The following is a 16,719-nucleotide window of genomic DNA, read 5'->3' as shown; positions in this document are numbered from 1 at the left end:
TCTTAATGACTAGCAGCTCTGTTTTGTTTTGTTTTGTTTTTTTTGTTTTATTTTTTTTGTGTGTTTGTTTTTTTTTTGTAAAAGTTGTAGGAAATTTTCTGGTGTGTTTATGTACAGGTGTAACAGTTTGTTGGTGATGGTGTGGATTGAAGGGTCGTTTCCTTCTGTCTGTGATGTTTTTGTCTCCTGTCTTCTTTCCCTTTTGCATCTTTTTGCTATTTTCCAAATTTTTCTGTCCCCTCCGGTCAGGTCCAGCAAGATTACATAGATTCCGTGATTCAAAGTAAATAAATAAATAAATTAATCAGATTACCAAGAGGAGCCTTGCCAATAGGCCTCCCCTTGGCAGAGCACATTTGTTCAGAACGATACAGCAACCTGATTATCATTTTGCTTGCTGGACAGGACAAGTTAAAAAACAAAACAAAAACAGAATGTAATGATGTGCAAATTTCATAAACCCACATTTTAAAAGAAAAAACATAAACAACATATCAGATGTTGAAACTAAGACATTTTACTGTTTCGTGGAACATATTAGCTCATTCTGATTTTGATGACAGCAAGAAAAAGATTTGATGTTTGGTGAAAGGTCTGGACTGCAGACAGGACAGTTCAGCCATATTGTTGTGATGGATGCATTGTGTGGTTAAACATTGTCTTTCTGAAATCAGGAAGGCAATCCCTGAACGACATGTCTGGATGGGAACAAATGTTGCTCTAATACTTTTATGTACTTTTTAGCACTGATGGAGCCTTCACAAATGCAGTTTGTCAGAAATTGGTGAAACTACCCATTTTTGCATCTCAGACTCTGCCTCTCTGAAATGCTCCTTTTAAACCCAGGCTTGTTACTGACCTGTTGCCAATTAGCTTAGCTGTCAAATGCTCCTCCAGTTGTTTATTTTTGCCAATACTTTTTCCAGTCTGTTGTTGCTCCTGTTCCAACATTTTTGGATGTTACTGCCATTAAACCCAGAATGAGCTAATATTTTAAATTTCTTTAGATGTGAGATTTCAAATCATTTAATTACATTCAATACACCACCTTTACTAACACACAACCACTGGGCCCTTATTCCCTTTACCCTGCACATCCACACCCATGTCTAGCAAAATATATTAAGTTAGATCTTTTGAGGACTTTATATCTACAGCGATAATTTTCTTAATCTGTTTTTCATCATTTTGCCATTAAACTAACTAATACTAGATAAAACCAGCTGACACAGAGAATGCAAATTGTCTATTAATTTATATTGTTGTCAGTTTATTATATAAGAAATTTCCTGTTTACATTTATATGTGCTTTATATTATAAAGCACAGATTTAATCAAAATACTGCATCCAAATTGCTTTAATAAATCTGTATTTTATTTCAAATTCTAAAGAAGTCAAATATGCTTTTCTCTAACTAAATACAACTAATTATAGTGCAGAATAATTAAAAATGCAACTTCAAGATAATTTATTGATAAGAGGTTGCATGATGAAATGGTAAAATTATATCACACCACACTGATTGATTGCAAACCATAAACTACAGTTGATTAAATATAAAGTTTTAAGCAATTTTCTTTTATAAGTGTCAACACAGTGCAGCACTCATTCAGAAAAATAAAACAAGTTCTTAAAATAAAATACACACAACAAAGCAAATGAGAAACAAGTGAAAGTACCTGACTGACATGACACCCTTTCTCTGTTTACGTAAAGTGTGGTTAAAGATGTCTGAGTACAGAAACCTAAAGAAAGGCACTTCTGGCACAAAAAGAGCAGTGTTGTAAAATGTGAGTCGTCCATTAGTTTGTATTTACAGGTGTCAGATGTCATGAAAGAACTATAAAAACTTGTTGAATTTTGTCAATATTAAGTTATTTAACATATTACTGATTGTGAAAATATCTGATTCTTGAGATATGATGTGTTTTTCATTCGCATATGAATACATACAACACAATGCTTAAATATATTACATGCCATCTCCTATACAGCTTATATTAAATTACAAGATTTAATAGAGAGCAGCATCCATGTCCGGCAAGAGCCTGTGGTTCCCTTAAGCAATATATGTTCTGATCTTCTGCTTTATGGCTTGACAGCAGATCGGACATTTGACGAGCGAATCTGAACACTGTTTGCAACTGACCAGGTGACCACACGGGATGAAGACAATGGAGATATCTCTGTCCATGCAAATTTTGCACTGTTTTTCCCTTTGCAGCTTCAATAGTTTCTCCAGTGGGTCCTCGTCTGAAAGAAAGTGGTGGGAAAAAAAAAAAAAACACATCATATATTGTTTTTTATTTATATCTATACATTGATTTCATTACAAGAAAATCTGTTTGCACTTTATTTTATTAATATAAACCTGGCACTGAAGTTAACTGGTAAACTGTAAAATGTCGACACAAATTTTCTTAGAGATGTGGACAAAAGTAGAAAAAAAAAAACTCGCAGTAATCAAAACACATTAAATATTGTAGTGTTGTGTTTGATGAGAAGTCTGAAATATACTGAAAATATACTACCTTGCTCCTGTGTCCTGTCATCATGACTTTCTTGTGTTTCAAGGCAGTCTTCCACAAGTTCTTCCACACTGGAGTAGCTTGAGCCTGTTCTGATTTTCTTCAAGATGGTCTTCTCCACCGTGCTGGGATCAATGCCAATCCCTATGGCTTTCTGAGCCATATCTGACTGCAGCACTACTGAATAAAGGAAGAAAAATATTGTTCACATCTGAGGGTTTTACCCAGCTGCAAGAGCTTTTTTTTAATAATCTGGTACTGAATAATCTAAATAACTAAATCAAAATATTGAATATTTACCATTTGTATTGCTTGACAATCCATTCTCGTGACTTGAAGTCTAGAAACAAAGAAGTTCATTTAGTTATTTTCAACACAAGTGATTTTAAACAAAAGCCTGTGGTTGGTATCACCACAGAAATAAACAGAAATATGTTTTTATTTATTATGTTTATATACTAAATTAATTATTAGTTTAAATACTACAACATGTCGCCTAATAGTGTGCATTAATACCTCAACAAACAGACCACAAAGACTGATTCAAAAAGCACATTACGCTTGTTGAGGTGTGTTTTGAACTTTTTTTTCAATTCGAAAAAAATTATTTGGACACAAGCAACATTGAAAATTTATATAATTTCAATTCTAAAAAAATTTCTTGCAGCTACATTTTGGGTCTTCACATGGTTAAATCCAGATTACCCATAATACAACATATTATACTGCCATATCACCAGACATTAAAACATAGATTGTGAATGCTTACAGCTCCATTTCTTCGGGGTCCTTGCAGTTGGATGCTGTTGACAAATTCCGGTCCTTTTTCTGCTAACAGGAAGCTGCATCTAATGGAAATAACATGGAATTGTATTAAAGCAAAAGAAAAACACAGCAACAAGAATAAGTTTATGTATAAATATAAATTTATCATCAAGAGGAAGAAACACTGATGGTTATTCTTACCCTGGGTAGTGTTTGGCATGTTCCTCCCAAGGGTCTTCCTCTGGCTGCCAACCTTTCAAACCTCCACCACAGGAGAAACATAGCACCATATCTCGTGTACCTGCAGAGACCAAATTTAAGCTTGTCTAATTCATTGCTATGAAGAAGTGCAAGAAGATCACTCAGATTTGAAAATTTGCACTAGTCCTAAAAAGACTGCACTTTTGGTTAAACATCTTTGCTCTACCTGTGCTGTAAAAGCCAGCTCTGGCAAGCCTCTCGTGGTCAACAGGGTGCTGGATCCCTGCAAAGCTGTCAAGCCTCTCATTGAAATTCTCCATGTTGACACGAGCATTTGCATGCTGATTACTGCCACTCTCCTCCTCAACCCCCTGCAGCGGCATGTTGCCCACATCATGCCCAAGGATAAAGAAGCAAGTGGAATAATGTTTGGAATGTTCTTCCCAGGCAGTGTCCCCAGTTTCCCAGTCATTCAGCATGCCGCCACAACAGAAACACTGCACCCTGTCTTTTTCCCCTAAGTAGTAGAGCCCAGCTTGAGCCAGATCTTGAGGTCTCACTGGAGCTGTTGAGGGCCATGAAGAGAAGGTCCGAAGGCGGGCTTCTTCACTCCTCATGTGGGGAAACATAGGGTAGGAGGTCTCATCAACCACAGATCCTGTTCTCAAACGATATTGCATGTCTTCTGCATGTTCGTTGTAGATGGAGCCATTAGTTAGAGGGGTGTCAGGAGTCAGGTTAAAATCATTTCGATGGATGCAGCTGAGAAACTTGCATGCAGGGGAAGCCTGTTGCAACAAGACACACCAGACTTAGCCATTTGGAAAAGGAGGAAAACTAACATTTTAACATATCTTTTCTCCTAAATATACACATAAGATTACCTCTTTGTGTCTCTCTACTGGTGTGTCCTCCCTGCACCAGTTTTCCACAGTCTTCTGACAGCTGAAACAGCAGACACGGTCAGCATGGCCGGTAAAGTAGAAGCCAGCCCGAGCTAGCCGTTCTGCTGACACCTGCTGAGCCAGAGTGGAGCCTCGGAACGAGTTCAGGCGACTGTTCATCTGAGAAAAATCTGCTGGGCTGTCTGTTTCCAAATGGCCATCTTGTTTGGGATCAAACATGATTGGAAAAGGAAGCTTCTGTGTGGGTGAATTTGATGAACACAATGTCTGCAGATAAAAGAGGGAATGTTTTTAGTGTTAATTTGCATTACTTATTAGGGAAAAAAAAACTCTTAAAGATGATAGAGTTATTGCTATGTGTGGCAACAAAGAAATCCCTGACAGGTATCTGATCTTTGGAGGATCACTATGGCTTTAAGAGAGGCAGCCAAACTGTAATCACAAGGAGTTGCTTAATGTTCCATGTGAGGGAAGGGCACTGGAAAAACAAGGTAGCACAAATAAACCACAGTACACCCCAAAGGGTGTAAACTGACACTACTTTCAAAGACAGGTGATATACAGATAGGCCAGCTAGGCAAATGCTAAATAGGCCCATTTTATTAGGCAAATTTACTGATTAAATGTCAACAAAAGGGAAGAGGCACAATATCTAAAAGCAAAAAGTACATGTTGTACATGTACTTTGGAATTAGTGGCATTATCATGCAATACGTCATTTCAAGCATTTAGCACACCCTCTAACACAAAGATTGATGATAGAAAATATGCAAAGTATGCTTACACATACAGTCATGTTTTAGTCAAGCTTTACTCATACATAGATATAGCGTGACTACAAATTCCCTTTTTTGTTTCCATTTACAAAACCAAAATGCAAATGTGGTCTGATCTTATCTTGTTATATTTAACTTATGACAGGGGCAGCTTGTGATCTTTGCACTACCTTTAGTGTCGACATCCTGTCAATAAAGCACCAGGATCAATCGCTCTCTCCAGGAAACTGTGTATTAATACAGATGGTAACGTCTCACGAAATTCTTAAATAGTTCGCGATTAAAAAAAAAAGACTTCGCTCAAAGTGGAAAGCAAATGGTATCGGACGCGCAATACAATTAATGTTCATAAATTACTTATGTTCGTATGCGGGGACATAAATGATCGGACTTTAACGATGTGTCCAGAGAGTTCTCGTAGCTTTGCGTTAAACAATAGCGACATAAACAGATCACTGACTGCAGTTTGCTTCTGACAGTTGACATCTTGTTAACATTTTAAACGTCGCACTTTAAAATTTACATATATTTTATAAGTGTAAAAATAGTTTGGGTGTGACAGCTGCTCTTTATGCGTAAAAATATGCTCGTTAAATGGATTTACGGACCTACAAACGCTTACTAGCTACATTAGCTTAACTGCTAGGAAGTTAAGTTCCGTCAACTATCGTAATAAATGTATTTACCTTGTAACACTTAGTGCACAGGTCCTCTGGTTGTAATTTTCTGTCAGTCTTTGGGTATGAACATCAGCCAGATGAGATTCCAATGTTAGGGGAGAAGAATTTATTTGACGTGACCTCACTTTCAGGAAGTGACAGCAAAGGACGCTGCGCGCACGCTCTAGTGCGCAGTCGTCCTCATAACGTTCGGAGCCCTTATGATGGGAATTTCGTGGGTCCTTGAATGGGGTTTTCATGACCTTTTTTGGCCGTTTGAGGACACTGGGGATTTCCCAACTCACCAACGGCTTTCACTTGTTATCAATGGAAAACACCGACAATTTAACATTTATAAGTATCACACAGAATTAATGACGGAAATATGTCTAGGAAAAAATAATAATAAAACAATTCAAAACATTGGGCAGAATAAACCAAATTATAGCACAAATAGATTGTTTAAAATATATAAAAAGCAATGACTAAGTAGACTCAAAGCAAAAGAAGTAATAAAATATATGTTAATGGCCTGAAATGGAATGCAGAGGCAGATCAAAACCTGTAACTGAACAAAGAGAATAAAAAAAGGGTACAAGCTAAGGGGAAATGATTGACATAGACACACACACACACCCACACACACACTGAAAGCAAAATAAGTAAAATATATGCTAATAATCTGAAATGGAATGCAGGGGCAGATCATTACCGGTAACTGAAGAGGATATAATCCCCCGCCCCCTTCCAAAAAAAAAAAAAAGTTACAAGCTAAGGGGCAATGATTGACATGGACACACACACACACACAAACTCCTAATAAAATAGTCAATAAGGGATAATGACTTTAAATGTATGGGGGATGATTTATATAAAAATTTTTGTTTGGTTTATAGTGTTTTTGTTTTCTTCTAAAGTGATACTCATGTTAATCATATGTTGATATTTTTCACTATTTATTTTTCTATAGCTAATGCTGCAATAAATTAGCAAATTTATAGTATCCATTCCATCATATTTAAAACATAGCTGTAGCTACTCTACTTAAAGTAAACTGCCATCAAAGTCAAAGCTAAGGTAATTATTAGCTATTGACTATGAAAAACAGTCAAATCCATTCAAACCTAATTTATCCGAGTTCTTCAACCACATTAGAAACAGTTAGTTCCTCTCTTCCATTCACTGCTTTTCCTGAAACTGATTAAATCCCCACTGTGCTTCCTCTGAAACTGGTGAGGCCCACCTCACACTATGAATGCCAGTGGTTTAAAACAACATTGAAGCTTTGACGCAAACACCACAATGGTCCCATTTCTGCTTATTGTGCTAAATATATATCAAAATGGAAAACAATATGGTTTCTATTAGCCCCCATATCCAACACCTTTTATTCCATAATCGTGGGAAAAATGGCCTTATGACAAGAAGAAATATCAGGTTCTCCGCTGTTATTCAGCTGGAGGCTATCAGTTATTAGGGCATACTGATAAGGAATATGATAGCCCAGCCAGGAGTAACTAGTGCTCCCGGGTACAAGCCGGCATCTGCAGCCCCAAGGGGGAATGAGCCAGTGTTCTCTGAGGGTCTGTCCCAAGCCCGGATAAATGAAGAAGGTTGCGTCAGGAAGGTCATCCAACATAAAACACGCCAAATGGATGCGCAAATAAACCTGACGACTTCCATACCAGGTCAGGTGGAAGCGAATGATGGCAACCCCTGAAGGAGAAAAGCCGAAAAGGAAAGAAGCCAGGAGTAACTAGTACATGGACTAGTTTGTCTGCCTCACTTTGAGATAGAGCACATATTGCCCAAACGGCAGAAGGTGGTCTTAAGGAGTTGTTTTATGTTTGAATTAATACGTATAACCAAAATTACTCAATAGTACTGGAGGCCAAATTATGCCATCTTTATATCATCTACAGTAATTGTATTATTTGATGATATCAGTATGATATGTTTAAAGCCACACTTTTAATTTATTTAGAATTTATTTATTTATTTTGGCTTTAGCAAACATAAGGCTTTGATAGTATAAAAGCAAATTAATACATGAAGTATAACTAAGTGTCATCTGGATGGCAAAGAAACTTTAATAAGTGTTACTCAATTATATGGGTAAAAAAAGTTGTTTGTTCGGGGTTAAATCATTAGACACACAGAACCCAGTGATTAACTTTGGAGTGACTGAAAACTTCCTCTAAGTATAAATTTAAACCAGCCTAGTGTAATCTATGTCCCTAAAAAACATAGGATACTAAAACAGTGGGCAGAGATAATCACAGAATGATGGTTTGATCTCTGAATTTCCCAATTCACACACCGAAGTGTCTTTGTACAAGATACTGAAGCCCTAGTAGGCACCTTATTTGTAGGTTGCTTGCATACAAGCATCTGCAAAATGAATGTAATGTAATGTCAAGATAATACGAGCTAACTCCTGGGTTCAGTTAACAAAACTGACATATAGAGTAAACTAGGGAAAGCAATTACTGCTGCATTTATTACACTCAAGCCATTCATGCCCATTTGTATCCAAAACATGTAAACAAAACAGAAAAGTTTAATGGCCCCTTTGCAGAGATGACAATACAACACAGTCCAACTTTTCTCCTTGACTCCGTCTCATCTTCCACTGGTGGCACGTCTTAACGTTTCACAACAGGCCGCTCAAGAAGGACTGAGTAGAATCACAACTCTCATGATGTTACTCGGCGGCAGTAGACATTTCAGCCTCAACACGTCCAGCAAGTCGGTGAAATCATCATCCCTCTACAATCCGGCGAAGTATGTTTCCCAGACCACCTTTGGCCATCTGAAGAGGGGTCTTCTCTTCCTTGTTTTCAATATAAATGCTGGCCCCGTGTTCTACCAGCAGCTTGGCTGCTTCCACACGCTCCTCATCGCATGCCAGGTGGCTGAAATAAGAAAATAAATAAATAAAATAATTGAACTAAGGTAAAATTGGAAATGTTAAAAAATATATATTTTCAATGTAAGTAGTTAAACTCAACTGTATTGAGTACATGTCATGTTATATTCAAAATAAATATCCTAAACACCTCTGCTTGGCTGATATTACACAAACTAATTTGCAGTTAAAACATACAGTGGCGTGTTGCCCTGCGAGTCCTGGATGTTGGTTGAGGCACTCTGTTTGAGGAGAAGCTGGATGAGGCGGTAGTTGCCCTTGGCAGACGCTCTGTGAAGAGGAGTGGACTCTAATTTGTCAGTAGCGTTGGGGTCTGCTCCATTTTCCAGCAACAGCAAAGCAATCTACAAAAAAAGACAAATGTTTCACACAAGCGGCAACCTCCGCCTGTAAAATGTGAAGACTATGTGGAAGTGCAAAAACGTTGCAGTTCACCCCTCATCCGCTAGGGGCTGGCTCCAAAACAGAGCAAACCCCCATAGATTCCCATGTTAAAAAGGCCTAATTCACAGCAGAAATAAACATGGTACAAAAATACATTTTAGGATTAAAAGGTTAAGTTTAGGGGGGTGAATTTTTTTCTAACTCATCCGGATGTTATTTCATCTTGAAATTCGGCATGATTAGGGGCGTGTCCTTTTGATTGACATGTATCCAATATCTGCAGAAAGAAGGGAGAGTGCAGCACAACCACGGTTTTTAGCCTGCTAACAGCGCGCCATCGCTTTAGCCCACCTACCTCCGTTAGCTGGTTTGCTACTGTTAGCTCTGGGTTAGCTCGGCTAGCTCTTAGCTACAGGCAGCTTGGAGTTTGATGGTTGTCAATCATCCACCCCCACCTTCAGTCCCCCTCTCAGCTCCACCTCTTTGCCCATTTTTGGATTTTCCGAGATTAACGACACGCATGACGCTACCAAGATGGCGACGGTGGGAGCACCCAATGAGCTTCACTTTTGCTCTTCAGAAACCTACGGGTGACGTCACGGAAGCTTCGTCCATCTTTTATAAACAGTCTATGGTTTCACACAAAAGCTGTGCAGGAAAAATCAATGACCAATTCATTGATTTCCCTTTTACATGAAATCATTTTCCCAACCTTGTCCTTTTAGTTTCTATTGGCCAACAATTGTGGAATCACAAATAGGAAACGAGATCAAAACTTAGCGCAAGAGTTCCTGAAACTTGTGGAAAGTCTGGGGAAGAATGATGCTTAACTACATGACCGCGTGTTTCTTGAAAAAACAATTTTCATTAACACATTTAAGTCAAGTAAGAAAATAAAACAAACTATTACTTTATTAATACTGTTATTTATACTGGTGATGTTGCTGGACCATCGTAACGTAAACTTGGTTTGGCTCACAGGTTTCTACAGACCAGGGTTGTAAGTATATCTGTCACAACTGTGTTTTTGTTGTAATTAACTGGCATACAAACGTTTGGAATAATAGTTTAATTGTCTACAGCACAATGTGTCTGTTGCAGTGTTGTAAAGTTTGGCTTTGTAACCAAATCCATGACACTTGTGTCAGTAAATGAAATTCATTCAGTCAAACATTAGAGATTAAATGCCCTGAACACACTCTGGTGGTGATATGAAACCTTACAAAAAAAGCACAAAAGATAAAAAAAAAATTGTTTTCAAAATCTGAGACTGAAGTCTGACCCTCACCTTTGATAAAGCTTTGAAGATTAAATAAAGACTCCACTAACACCTTTCATAATTATGAAGCTCATACCTACTTGGCAACTGAGCCAAAATGATCTCATATTGCTATCTCAGTTGTTCAGATGACTAGAAACACACCACAGATCAATCCTAGGCTAACTATTAGCTTTGACTTTGAACATCAGTCAAACCCATTAACCACATTCTTCAACCACATTAGAAAGTTAGTTCCTCTCTTCCATTCACTGGTTTCCCTGAAACTACTTAAATCCCCACTCTGCTTCCTCTGAAACTGGTGGGCCCACCTCACAACCTGAAAACCACTGGTTTTGAACAAAATGGAAACTTTAACGCAAACACCACAATTGTCACAATTCTGCAAATGGATACCACAGTCTTCCTGAGAATTGTTCCTGACCATGTCCATACTTTTATGACAACAGTGTACCCATCTTTTGATGGCTACTTCAAGAAGGATAATGCACCATGTCACAAAGGTCAAATCATCTCCAACTAGTTTACAGAACATGACAATGAATTTTCTGTACTCCAATGTCCTCCACAAAATTTATTAAATTACACTCTTTAGCCAGTTGAAACGTGCGCCGTAAGAGGGTTTCTTTCTTAGAAAAGATCTCAGGAGGTAGGTGAAGCGCAGGAATGTGGACTTAGTCATCAGATCTCAATCCAATTGAGCACCTTTGGGATGTAGTGTAATGAAAGATTTTCATTGTGGATGTGCAGCTGATAAATCTGCAGCAATTTTGTGACACTACCATGTTAATATGGAGCAAAATATAATAGGAATGTTTCCAACACCTTATTGAATCTATGCCGCCAAGAATGAAGTTCTGAAGATAAAAGGGGGTCTTACCCAGTACTAGTCCGACTAAAGCGGCTGGTGGGTATATATACTGTATATATAAATACAATTATACTGTAGAACATTAAGAATATATAGAAGTGGAGGAATGTCATGTGGTATTAGCCAATGTTTTTGTAACCTAGAAGCGTTACCTCATATCTGTCTTTAGAAGCTGCATAGTGCAGAGGGGTGCATCCATTCTGATTAACTGAATTTAGCTGGGCTCCTTTGGATATCAGTGATCTCACTATGTCTTCTCTACCTGCAGATGCAGCAATGTGCAAAGGAGTCCACGAGGCCTGCAGAGTAATAAAGCACATAATGACAAAGGTAACACAGGGTATAACATGTATTCGATCAAAATAAAGATAAAATGACACATTGAAATCGCAGATACTGCATAACCATTTACTATATAGCACAGTACTCGGTTTTGCAAATATTTAAAAACAACATTTTTAAATAATCTAACAAAGATTAAACTTACATCATCTTGCAAATTTACTTCGACTCCCAGGTCGAGCAGAAACTCCACAATATTGGTGTGGCCAGCCGAACAAGCCCAGTGAAGGGCGGTTCTGCGGTCCTGAAACCAGAGAACAGGCAAGCTAACAAAGATAAATAAATAAAAATCAAATGTTGGTTTTGATTGGTCATTCTTACCTGGTCCGTTTTACAGGCAAGGGTTTTGTCTGACAGAATGCTCTGTCTTAATTTCTCAAACTGCCCGGTGTATGCAAAATTACAGACCTCAACATTAGACACAGAGCCCTCCATTGCTGAATGTATTTGAAAATGAAGCAAAACTTACTGAAACCAGCTAGAATACTGAAGTTGATGCGTTTAAAACAGAGGAGTAATGACTCAGGAAATTATTAACTTCACTTCCGCTCGGACTAAGCTGTCTTCAAAAGTCAAAATAAACTATGTCTTTTTAAATAAATACACGTATATATTTGTAGTCCGAATTTTTAATAAAACAGTATAACACGCTGTTATTTTTTCTTTAATTGTCGAACAAACATCAGATTAAAAAAGCGTAGTTCAGACCCAGCCACACTTTATTTGAAAGAAAATCCTAACATCTTATTTTGGTAGTTTTTTTTTCACACCGGAAGTAAAACAGGAAGAAATATGGCGACGGTGTAAATGAACAAGAAAAGGGAAAAATAGTTTCAGTTGATATTTGTCCATCTTCATCGAAAATTTTTCTGGTACTCTGTACTCTTTCGTTTAATATTTCTTGAGCTATGGCAACAACACTGGTAAGTATGTGACGATCACAACTGAATTTACGATATATCACTATGTTATATCTACTAGCTAGCTAGCTGTTCGTCAATGTGCACTTTATTATTATTATTGTTATTATTATTATTATTATTATTAAGGCTAAACACTCGTAGATAAAATACATGTGTTGAATTTGAATGATAATGATCAGAATTTAATGCGTTGTGATCACGCTAGGATTTCAGGACTCATGCCGACCAGTCTTGCAGATATTCAGAAGAATTTGTCAACATTTACTACGACTGTATGGATAAGAAAAGGAGGGTGAGTTTCCCCCCATTCACTTATATGGTTATCTTAGAGACCAGTATTTATGAGTACTCTGGGGGTATTTTTGGTGAGTTGGACAAAGGAAATGCACCACATCTCCGCCAAAGACACGAGTTTGATGGGAATAGTATTCATGCTGTTACATAGTTTACTCACCAGAGAGCACTGACAGCCCACATCTCGATCACAACTGTTATAACTCACTTTAAGGAATCACTAAAGGTAACAACATTGTTGGATTTGTTAAAAGCTGCCAGCTGATATAATATAGGCAGTTTAAATTTTATAGCACATTTTTACTTTAAGCTACTATTTCTGACTTCCAGAGATTAATGTAGAGAGAGATAGAACCTTTTTTTGAAGGATATGATGCAAGTAAACTTCAAGTTAATTTTTATACACATTAGATTATATTAACAGAAAGAAAACCCTTCTGTTAACAAACTCTTGACATTCTGGCTGAGTCGTTCGGTATAGCTGTCCTGCCCCATTAAGTTTGAGGTTATTCCCAGAGCAGCTGTGCATTTGTTGGCTGCATAGTTCAAACCCATTGGTAAAGGTCATTCAAATAAGTTCCAGAGGGTTGAGGTCAGGTGACTGAGTTTGCTGTGACATGACTCAAAGCACTTCTTCCATGTCCAAGTCATTTAGGGCACATCCTAGAGAAGTGTTTGAAGTTATTATCTTGCTGCATGACAAAGTTGGTATGTTTAAAATAAAAAAAAAAAATAATAAAGCTTTATGTATTTCCTAAGATATCACTGATCCAGTCCTGTACTTCACCATTGGGTTTACACACTGGAAATAAGCAGTTTGAGTCAAAGACCTTGGTTCAAAATTCTACTGTGGTGTAGATAAGCCTTGGCCAACTTCATTTTTTTCTTTTTTCCTAACTTTTTTGAACCCGTTAAAACACATTATGATTGAAAAAACAATAACTTTTACACTTCCAAAATATTCTTGAGCCTTATGAGGTGTGTTCGATGTAGTGTCTGTAATATTGAATGCTGTGTTGCTTTGCAACATTATGTGCAGAATGGGATTTTTTCCTTGGTACTTTTTTAAAACTAACATAAAAACTGTGTGAGAGAGCTTGAGCATTTTTTAGATGTCTTAACAATTTTGAAAGCCACTGAAGAGTACTTTTTTATTTTTAACTGTGGGCTCTTATTGCTGTTGCTTTTAGCTCATTTACTGGCCTCTGTGTTTCAGAATTTGACCCGACTCTACCTTGACAAGGCGACCTTGGTATGGAACGGGAATGCGGTGTCAGGGCAAGATGCACTGGCCGAGTTTTTTGAGTCACTGCCATCAAGCGAGTTCCAGGTTCAAACACTGGATTGTCAGCCAGTTCACGGTTAGTGAAGCAGTCTCACACTTTAAAGTTTTATTTTGTTGTAGGCAGTTCTCAAGGGAACTATGTAAATGTTAATCAAGGCATTACAATGTCAGGCATTGCAAGAAAAAATTTTTTTTGGCAAGGTGTGTTATTATGAAACATATATATTTGTCTAATGGAATTTTGCCTCTTTCCCATTAATGTAAAAACTTTCTCCATCCCCAGAACAAGCAACTCAAGGCCAGACTACTTTGCTTGTGGTGACTGGTGGGATTGTCAAGTTTGAAGGAAACAAACAGCGCTTCTTCAACCAGAACTTTCTTCTAACAGCTCAGGCTTCACCCAACAATGACCAGCCTGTCTGGAAGATCGCAAGTGACTGTTTCCGTTTTCAGGACTGGAACAGCTGAGAATCCTTTAGTAAATGTTTTTTTCTTGAATAAATTCCCATTCTTAACTACAGTTATCTTGGAAATTAATGTTGCCTTTGTATTTTTATTTTTTTTAGAAAATAAAAAAATTAAAAATCCTTAACGTGTACTTTAAAGCATTTATTTTTTTCTGTTGAATAAGATATATGATTATTATGATTGAATCATTTACAAGCAATCATGTAACTGCCATTTTCATAAAATATATAGCTATTTTGTCTCTTATTTTTTATGTACATTTTGTTCCTTTCTTAAAAAATGGTGGCTTAATGTACAGGATCTACTATAGCTCCTTGGTTCACAGATGTAAATACTGCATGGCTGGCAAATGGTGCTGAAAAATTTGAAGCTCATGTCCATGGATACATTGATGTGTGAGGAAGGAAACTTTATATTCAATCCTTGCAGAGACAGAAAGCTGGTGGGGAATGGGAGTAATACGGTCATGTTTGTGCACTCTCGTCAGGACCCTAGCTGCAGAGTTTTGGATGTATTGGAGCCTCTAGGCTCTTGCTAGAAAAAGTGTGTTGCAATAGTCCAGTCTGGAGGAGATAAAGATCTTGTAGAGGTGGTTGATATGGGATTTAAAGGTGAGTTGGGGGGGGTGTCTATTTTTACACCAAGATTTGTGAGTACTGACGAGAGGAATATTGGAGCCAGAGAAGGCGGTGCTGGTTATGAGTGATGGTTTGGTTTTGGTGAGGAGTGCCGACCAGGACGACTTCAGCTGTTGAGTTGGAGGAATTTGTGCTCCATCCAAATCTTTATCTCCTCCAGACAGATGGTAAACTGTGACGGGATGAAAACGATGAGAGGGGAGTTGCAGCTGTGGCATCAATAAAGTCTGTTTTCATTTACATTTTACAGAAACCTCCAACCTTTTTTGGACTTGGATTTATTTATCTGGAAAAATATTGCTTATTTGACAGTGTGAGTTTTAGCGATACAATTTCCAAACCAAAATTATTTTGGTAAAGAAGTGAAGGAAGAACAGGAAAAATGAGCCATTCAGTAAGGGTAATGGTAAGATCATGGTACACTTATTGAATCAGACAAACTGGTTCACACTAATACAGAATGTCACCCTAGTTTGTGATTGGTTCAGTTAGGTCACTATGAACTAAGATGACTCCTGTGGAGCCACTGGTGTACATCACCACAGCCAGATCAGAAGGCTGAGCTTCACAATTGCCCTCTTCATTGCAGGATAAATGAAACAATCATTGTCTTTGACTGCATGTGTTTCACCCATGAAATTGAGTAAAGTCATATTCATAGTGAGTCAGAAATACACACTATTCTTATTCATAGCCAGCTCTTGTACGCCCTTCATGCTGTCAATAGAAAGTCATACAGGCGCGCCATCGGTGACGCTTTCTTCCAGCTCATGTGAGGTCAAACACCTCAGTTTGGAGATCTGTGGTGCCAAAATATAGGATCTCCTTTAACAAATGAAGGAATTACATTTCATTATGGGATTTTGCCCCTTCTTTCCTGTCATCTCAGCTCTAGCCATTTGAAGCACATGGCTGCCCTTCATAAGCTTGATTCTGCTTGATGTTTCTTTCTGTTAAAGGTCAACTAAACTGGAGGCAAGATTCAGTGAGATCCATTGGTTTATTTAGGCAACCTTTATTTCAACACTTAAGGAAAGGTGGGTGAAGCGTTTTGCCCAAGGACACAGTGAAAGATTGACTCGGATGAAGTGGGAACCTTCCAGTTATCAGCTCTACCGGCCAGCATCACACAGTTGCTGCAGATTTGTCGGCTGCACAGCCATGATGAGAATAACCCGTTCCACCACATCCCAACGCGGCTCTTTTGGATTGAGATCTGGTGACTGTGGAAGCAGCTGGAGACAGAATTTGGAGATGATTTGAGCTTTGTGACATGATGCATTATCCTGTAGCCATCAAAAGATGGTACACTGTGGTCATAAAGCGATGGACATGGTCAGCAGCAACAGTCAGGCAGGCTGGTGTGTTTAAATAATGCTCAAATGGTACAAAGTGTGTCAAGAAAATATCCTCCCACACCATTTCACTTCCACCAGCTAGAACCATTGATACAAGGCAGGAAAGATCCATG

At 38.0% G+C, this 16,719-nt stretch overlaps 3 protein-coding genes and 1 long non-coding RNA gene across 5 annotated transcripts; 1 reads left to right on the top strand and 3 right to left on the bottom strand.

Moving 5' to 3' along the window:
• Positions 1 to 282: 282 nt before the first annotated feature.
• Positions 283 to 16,484, bottom strand: LOC121642945. The gene is made up of 3 exons (XR_006011013.1): positions 16,473 to 16,484; positions 12,179 to 12,182; positions 283 to 756 (listed from the first exon to the last, which is right to left on the bottom strand). It is a non-coding gene; the product is annotated as an uncharacterized LOC121642945 (long non-coding RNA).
• LOC121642942 (X-linked inhibitor of apoptosis) lies at positions 1,455 to 6,015 on the bottom strand. Of its 2 annotated transcripts, none has more exons than XM_041990028.1 (8): positions 5,863 to 6,015; positions 4,380 to 4,667; positions 3,722 to 4,283; positions 3,496 to 3,595; positions 3,299 to 3,377; positions 2,830 to 2,869; positions 2,533 to 2,709; positions 1,455 to 2,254 (listed from the first exon to the last, which is right to left on the bottom strand). In XM_041990028.1, exons 2-8 carry the CDS (start codon positions 4,617 to 4,619, stop codon positions 2,061 to 2,063), a joined length of 1,392 nt encoding a protein of 463 aa, XP_041845962.1. In that variant the 5' UTR covers positions 4,620 to 4,667; positions 5,863 to 6,015; the 3' UTR covers positions 1,455 to 2,060. The 2 variants fall into 2 exon arrangements, with proteins under 2 accessions (XP_041845962.1, XP_041845963.1); XM_041990029.1 differs by having other exon boundaries at positions 2,533 to 2,706.
• Positions 7,818 to 12,160, bottom strand: psmd10 (proteasome 26S subunit, non-ATPase 10). The gene is made up of 5 exons (XM_041990030.1): positions 11,962 to 12,160; positions 11,786 to 11,884; positions 11,451 to 11,597; positions 8,942 to 9,108; positions 7,818 to 8,750 (listed from the first exon to the last, which is right to left on the bottom strand). Exons 1-5 carry the CDS (start codon positions 12,073 to 12,075, stop codon positions 8,597 to 8,599), a joined length of 681 nt encoding a protein of 226 aa, XP_041845964.1. The 5' UTR covers positions 12,076 to 12,160; the 3' UTR covers positions 7,818 to 8,596.
• nxt2 (nuclear transport factor 2-like export factor 2) lies at positions 12,422 to 14,729 on the top strand. Its single transcript, XM_041990031.1, has 4 exons — positions 12,422 to 12,563; positions 12,769 to 12,855; positions 14,074 to 14,218; positions 14,426 to 14,729. Exons 1-4 carry the CDS (start codon positions 12,549 to 12,551, stop codon positions 14,608 to 14,610), a joined length of 432 nt encoding a protein of 143 aa, XP_041845965.1. The 5' UTR covers positions 12,422 to 12,548; the 3' UTR covers positions 14,611 to 14,729.
• Positions 16,485 to 16,719: the final 235 nt, after the last annotated feature.

The sequence above is a fragment of the Melanotaenia boesemani genome, chromosome 7, assembly GCF_017639745.1.
Source record: "Melanotaenia boesemani isolate fMelBoe1 chromosome 7, fMelBoe1.pri, whole genome shotgun sequence".
NCBI lineage: Eukaryota > Metazoa > Chordata > Actinopteri > Atheriniformes > Melanotaeniidae > Melanotaenia > Melanotaenia boesemani.
Note: the sequence above shows the minus strand (reverse complement) of the source record. Positions and strands in the feature narration are given on the sequence as shown.

What these genes read in the sequence shown, in the direction of transcription:
- LOC121642942 (XM_041990028.1), bottom strand. Translation starts at nt 4,619, where the DNA reads ATGTTTGATCCCAAACAAGATGGCCATTTGGAAACAGACAGCCCAGCA. An exon ending in CATGCCAAACACTACCCAGG is followed by an intron (nt 3,378 to 3,495) that starts GTAAGAATAACC and finishes TATTTCCATTAG; the next exon opens with ATGCAGCTTCCTGTTAGCAG. An exon ending in GACCCCGAAGAAATGGAGCT is followed by an intron (nt 2,870 to 3,298) that starts GTAAGCATTCAC and finishes CTTTGTTTCTAG; the next exon opens with ACTTCAAGTCACGAGAATGG.
- psmd10 (XM_041990030.1), bottom strand. Translation starts at nt 12,075, where the DNA reads ATGGAGGGCTCTGTGTCTAATGTTGAGGTCTGTAATTTTGCATACACC. An exon ending in CTTCTAAAGACAGATATGAG is followed by an intron (nt 9,109 to 11,450) that starts GTAACGCTTCTA and finishes CTTTTTTTGTAG; the next exon opens with ATTGCTTTGCTGTTGCTGGA. An exon ending in TCGCAGGGCAACACGCCACT is followed by an intron (nt 8,751 to 8,941) that starts GTATGTTTTAAC and finishes TTCTTATTTCAG; the next exon opens with CCACCTGGCATGCGATGAGG.
- nxt2 (XM_041990031.1), top strand. An exon ending in GTATGGATAAGAAAAGGAGG is followed by an intron (nt 12,856 to 14,073) that starts GTGAGTTTCCCC and finishes TCTGTGTTTCAG; the next exon opens with AATTTGACCCGACTCTACCT. An exon ending in GGATTGTCAGCCAGTTCACG is followed by an intron (nt 14,219 to 14,425) that starts GTTAGTGAAGCA and finishes CTCCATCCCCAG; the next exon opens with AACAAGCAACTCAAGGCCAG.